The 6,229-nt window shown below is 46.6% G+C and overlaps 1 protein-coding gene across 1 annotated transcript in view; it reads right to left on the minus strand.

Moving 5' to 3' along the window:
* The window catches only part of LOC102387583, an 18,503-nt gene extending 12,786 nt beyond the window's left edge, over positions 1-5,717 (minus strand). The window contains exons 1-2 of the mRNA XM_025198537.1: positions 5,629-5,717; positions 1,741-1,845 (exon numbers count right to left, since the gene is read on the minus strand). Of these exons, the coding sequence (XP_025054322.1) occupies positions 1,741-1,845; positions 5,629-5,717 (194 nt within the window). The remainder of the gene's footprint in view (positions 1-1,740; positions 1,846-5,628) is intronic.
* Positions 5,718-6,229: the final 512 nt, after the last annotated feature.

The following is a 6,229-nucleotide window of genomic DNA, read 5'->3' on the forward strand; positions in this document are numbered from 1 at the left end:
AGGGGTCCTATTCCTCCCTGGGCCTTCGTTTTAGTCCCTATATATCTAAAAAACAATTTCTTGTTGTCTTTTACTTGGGTTGCCATCCTCAGCTCCATGGTAGCTTTGGCCCGTCTAACTGCCTCCCTACAAGCACGAGCAGAGGAGGTATATTCGTCTTTGGTGATCTCTCCCTGTTTCCACTTTTTGTGTGCTCCCCTTTTGGCCCTTAGGCTGCCCTGGATTTCTGCGGTCAGGGAAGCCTCCTGGCCCCTTTCCCTCTTTTACCTCGCATGGGGATCGTCTCGCTTTGTGCCCGAAGGATCGTTTCCTTAAGGCACAGCCACCCTTCTTGGGCTCCCATCACTTCAAAACTCCTACTCTGCAGTGCGTCCTTGACCAATCGCCTGAGTTCATTGAGATCAGCTTTCCTAAAGTCTAGCACTTTCACCCTACTAGTTACCTTACCCACTCGACGTCTTATGGTGAATTCTATTATTAGGTGATCACTGTCCCCCAGATGGCTACCGATCTGTAGGTCCCCTACCATGTCATCCCCCGTTGCCAATACCAGATCCAGTATGGCATTCCCCCTAGTGGGACCGTGTACCTCCTGCGTCACGTGGAGGTCCTGTACACAGGTTAGAAACCTGCGTGAGTGGTGGGACTTTGCTGTCTGTGTCTCCCAGCAGATGTCTGGGTAGTTTAGGTCCCCCATGACTACTGCCTCTTTAGCTTTTATGATCTCCGAGAGCTGCCTCAGGAGCCCCGAATCTATTTCTTCCCCTTGATGTGGGGGTCTGTAGCAGACCCCTACCACCAAATCCCTTTCTCCTTGCCCCCCATGTAGCCTAACCCACAATCCTTCTACTTCCTCATCCTTGGATTCCGTCTTGATGAGGGTCGATGTATATTGCTCATTCACATAGAGCGCAACCCCTCCCCCCTTTTTCCCCACCCTTTCACCAACTCCTTTTGCACTACTCTGGCTGCTCACTGGGAGCCATGATTTGACCTGCAGACTTTAAAACTGCTCTAAAACAGCAGTTCGGGATCCCCTTGTAGAAAGGAATTGCCTTTTGTTTTTCTGGCAACCTTTGTTAGCCCCTCTCTCACAGGGAGTATGCCAGGGTAGGAACGGCACTCTGGATATTCTGGATCAATAGAGCTACCCCTAGTTCAGCCTTTTTAATGGGTATGAGGCCATGCCTAAGATGGCTGTAGCTTAGGTTGGGGGCTGACTGCTTGCAGGCGGGGGGAGGGTGTCAGGAGGATACGGGAGACCAGATAGCCAAGGGGCACCCAAGGTTCTGCCCCCTGGATCAGGAATAGATTTCATAGAAGTCTATGCAGTTTCCTTGCTGGCATCTGTCTGCGTTGTCAAGATCCAGTCTACACACTATCTGTGTACAATTCTGCACTGGCGCTACCATGAGCCCCTGCCTGCTCTCTCCAGCTTAGCGCATGCCAAAGCCCAGATATTAGGCAGCATAGCTGATTTAGCATGGCTCTGAGTACATGGCAAAAACCCATGTCTGAGACAGAACCTGAGAATGGCTCTGGGCACATGCTCAGGACTGTGCTGACCTTACTACACTGCTTCATTTCCACATTTTGGCAGGAATAAGTGGAGGATATGTACTTTGCAGCAGTTAAGTCAGGGATCCCCAGAAAAGCAGCAGAGAGGCTTGCGATCTTTTTGCCATCTTGGAGGTCAGAGGTCACATCTGCCCAAAACAAGAAGGGATCACATTGTCTCACCTTTCATTGAGGCCCATAAGAGATTTGACTAATTGCTGCACATAGGCATTTTCATTCATCTTGCTGAGTTCGCTGTGAAATAGTCCATCTGCATGCCTCTGAGTCCTGGGGGTTTAAAAAAGAAATAAAGTTGGGGGCCAAGCCATGTTTTGCAGGGGAAGGGTATCTGAACCTGCCTCCTCAGGAGATAGGGGAAGCTGAGAGATGGGACCATAGACAAACATGAAGAGATACCAGGGTCTCCTTGGTCCAAAATAGGAAACAAGAGAATAACAAGTAGTGATGGACAAGAAGGGGTTAAAATAAGAGAAAAGTCAAGTAAATCATCAAAAGTTTAAAAGAATCAGAGAGTAAAAGCACCTTGTACCTCTGTCTAAGCTAGGTTTGCCTTAGGTCACCCACCTCAATGGTATCCAAACTCCTTCCTGCACCTTCCTCAGTTCTCTGTATAGATGGATTCAGGTCCTCAGGCAGTCTCTCATGAACCAAGTTTCACTGACTTTGAGTGGAGCTATATCCATTTACATCACCTTGAGATTTTGCTGATATGGAGTGTGATCCTGCTTACTACTGAGCATAACGTTTTCTCTTTTGTGTAGTTCCATTGTCTTCCATTGACTTTTCACTTGTAATAGGCATTATGCTTGTGCAGATTTGCTGAGGCAGGAATGTCTAGTGGTTAGACATAAGCCTGGCATAAGGGAGGCCTGGGTTAAGCTCCTTGCTCTGCCTAAGACTTCCTATATGACACTGGGTGAGTCAACCTCTTTGGTTTCCTCAATACCACAGCTACGGTGCTCTTGAGAGCACAGTGGAGAAGCACAGCTCCACCAACCTGTGTGGGGCAAACCTGGAAGTAAGGCGGTAAAGGGCAATTCCTAGCACTGCTCTCAAGCACATTAATCAGAGAGTTCCCCACCTGTAATATGGGGATGCTATTGCCTTTCAGGGGTGTATGAAGCCTGTTAAAGTTTGTGAGATGCTTTGGTAATAGGGATGCATATCTGGACAACCCTAACAGGGATGGCATTTGCAGGTCCAGGCTATTAAGTGCCTCTTTTGAAACAGAAGCCTCTTTTCTACTCGTCTCCAAAGTACACGGACATTGTGGAAATCATGCTTGGTTTACCAATGCTTTAGCATATGCTGGTGTGCTTCTGTAAGGTAACTGTGTGTCATCCCATGCTTTCAGGCTGTGTGCTCTTGTCGGCCACCTATAAGCAGAGGAACAGCAGTGCAGCTTGGAAGTGCGGTGTGTGTATCCTATTTGAACCCAGGTCAAAACCTAAGACAATCAGGACCGCCTCAAATGAGACATCTGTTTGCAGCCCTAGTGGAATACAATCACCATGCAGAAAAGCAGACATGTCCTTGTTCCTAGAATGGAGGTATTTACATGCCCAAAGTGGGTAGTGGAGCCACTCCTACACTTTATTCAGATAACTCATGGTTAGTCACAGGCTTCACTTTGGTCATCCATAAGGTAAAATAGAATTCTGTGCATTGACTGTCACTGCTCAGCTTATGGTATCATTGCCCCCAGCAGCTATATATGGAGTCATATTGATTTTCTCCTGCTAAGAAGCAGGCCCCCATGTGTTTTGACAGCCATTTGCTGTTTTGCTTGATGAGCTGTAAAAAGAGTTAATTTAGATATACCCTCAACAGTGCACTTGACTCCTTTTGGGTGGGGTGCTTACACTGTAGAAGTGTTGAGTGAATATTCAGTATGCTAGAAACAGCCCTCTCTTTGTAACTGTTCCCATATATCTTGAGGACAGCATGCACTCAGTTATTTTGAGGGCAGGTTTTTGTCTTTCGATGAATAAAGCCTGAGAAACAAAACAATGCACTGGAGTAGCATATTCAGTCTAAGTGCTACAGCCTATGTCTGATGCCCTGTGCAAAGCAGGTTATTACCCATCTTTACAGTATCGCTTTAAAGATAGGACAATATTTTGTTGAAGTGCTTTTGCATTTTCCATACAGTTTGTTAGACAGGGGCAAAGATCGGGGCATAACTGATCTGTCGTTATTTTATACATGTGGGAACATACTGCCTTTGTATGACCCTGAGGTCAGTGGGGCTTTTGCCATTGATCTCCACAGGAATAATATCTTGTTTGTCCTGGGGATAGCTGTGGTAAACGAAGGTTTTCCATATGGGCCTTTGTCCATTGGGACTGAGTTGGGAGCCTGGGATTGAAACAGGTGGGGTGAGTGGGGCACCTATCCCAGATGCCAACTATGAAGAGACACCAAAATTGCTCCTTCTTCCCACCCCATAGAAGCTGGGTAGCCCTGGGCTCTGTAGTGTATAAGGCTGTAGCAGGACTGCTGAAGCTGAGGGGCAGGCTTTCTGCACACTGGCTGCCCCAGCCCCATGGTACAGGCTCCCCAGCAGCTGTTCCTGGTAGGTAGTTCACTCCCCATCTCCCACCCAGGATCCTCTCCTGGATTCAGAGCTGTGCATCCCATGGCAGGCCCTGGGGAGGTGTGTCTTTCAGATTCTACCTCTCCCTCCCATGCAGTATGGGATACAGGATGCCCAGCTTCTATAGCTAGGGGGGCAGGGGCATTGTGGTGCCCCCTGTTTAGCCTGCTCCTCAGCTGCAGGAGCATGAGCACATGCACTACAGCCCCAGGAGCTGCTTCCAGAGTGCAGAGTGTGGTGGAAGATGAATCTTTGCCCTTCACCCCTTGCTCTCCAATGGTCGGCACCCGCCCCAGGCGCTGCAGGAGTTCACCACGCCTCTGAACTGAAATGCCTGACAATGAAGCTTCACATGGATTCCTTCCAAATACCCATGGTCATCTGGCCTGTTATCTGCATTATAACAGGAACTTCCTACTGAAATGAACTGGTGGAAGCAAGAGTGAGTCTCCCACACCACTTTGATCAGACTCCTATGGTAATGTGTCTTAGTGAAGGTGTTGTGTTTTTTTTTCTCAGAGTAACTCTGCTGGTCCTCAGTTCTGTTACAGATGTGCCCATGTCACTGGAAGCCATTTTGTAAATGTGGCACCTGCCAATAAACAGATCCTGACTCTCCATGGCCGTGCCCTTTGTGCCATTGCTTCCATTCTCTTCGAAGCTATGTAACACATTACTACACTGGGGTGAGGGAAATTCTGATGGGGTAACATTGCAAACTCATGCCATGAACCCAACACAGAGGCATACCAGCCAGGGTCTGGTACTAGTAGCCACTGGATCAGCTGGATCAGCTGCAGGACCAGCTGCCAATCTTGTGCCCCTTCTAAATGGGCACCTGGCATGGGTGCCCTGGTCACCTGCCCCTTGTCACACTACTGACCCAACATACCCCTGGATGCTTATTTTTGTGGTTAAAGACAATGAGCTGTTGAAATCAGTGGTATTGCACCAGCAAAGCTTTTGTCCTAGAACTCAAACACAGTCTCAAATAAAAGTCTGTTCTTAAGAACGGCCTCATTCCAGTAACCTCTTTGCCATTCAGAGTGAAGCTCCATGACAAGTATGAGAGGACATTAGAAAGGACTGGATGGCTTTAGGAGAATGAGAATCCATAAACTCTAGCTTTGCCCACATGCTTGCACCAGTCTAGCTAATGGTATGTTGTAAACCAACTAATTCACAGGGGTACAAACTTGCATGCTGAAGAGCACCTTGATTCAGTTTAGCTTAACACAGTTTTACAGAAGTAGGCTAAATCAAAGCATGCCTCTCCTAAGCTGAAATAAGTGTCTACACACACTCGTATTCTGGTTTAAATAAATTAATTTAGTTAGCCAACCAAATAAGTGCATCACTTTGGGTAGGTAAGTCCATTGTTTTCTAGTGAGCAGCTCCTTAAAAGACAAAGCTCTAGAGAGAAAGGGGAAATGGATTAGCAGAAAGGCTCTTACCTCTCCAGAAGAGGAAGTGATGCTGTGAGTTGAGACAAGACAATCACAAGAACAATAAGCTGCCCAAACCCAGTGAGGAGGGAGGCCATGATGACTCCTGAAATGAAGGACTCAACTTTACAAGCAGTTAAACAAATTCTTACCCTTTATGCTCATGGCACAGTTTACCCGCTACACATAAACTACTGCTACATAAATAATACCATTAGAATTAAGCAAGGCAGGAATACTTGTCAACAACGAGCATTTGTATTAAATGTAAAAGATGAACAGACCCAACCAGTTTGCCACTAAATGACAAATTATTCGCATTGCTTATCCCCCAGTGAGAATGAATTTGATGAGACCTCCATGAAATTACAGTTCTGATGTATTATATGGTGAGTCAGTATAATATACAATGAATATGCTGAAAACCATCCTGGCAGATAATACATCTGTAACATAAAGCAGTGGAGCAAACTCCATTCTATTTTAACTCTGTTGAAGTCAATACTCCAGGGAGTATTTTGGCTATAAATACATAAATGAAAGGATTAAAAGCACGCCCAATCAATGGCACAAAAACTGAACACACACAGCTACTAATATACCCTTAAGA

The sequence above is a fragment of the Alligator sinensis genome, unplaced genomic scaffold (assembly GCF_000455745.1).
Source record: "Alligator sinensis unplaced genomic scaffold, ASM45574v1 scaffold907_1, whole genome shotgun sequence".
NCBI classification, from domain to species: Eukaryota; Metazoa; Chordata; order Crocodylia; family Alligatoridae; genus Alligator; species Alligator sinensis.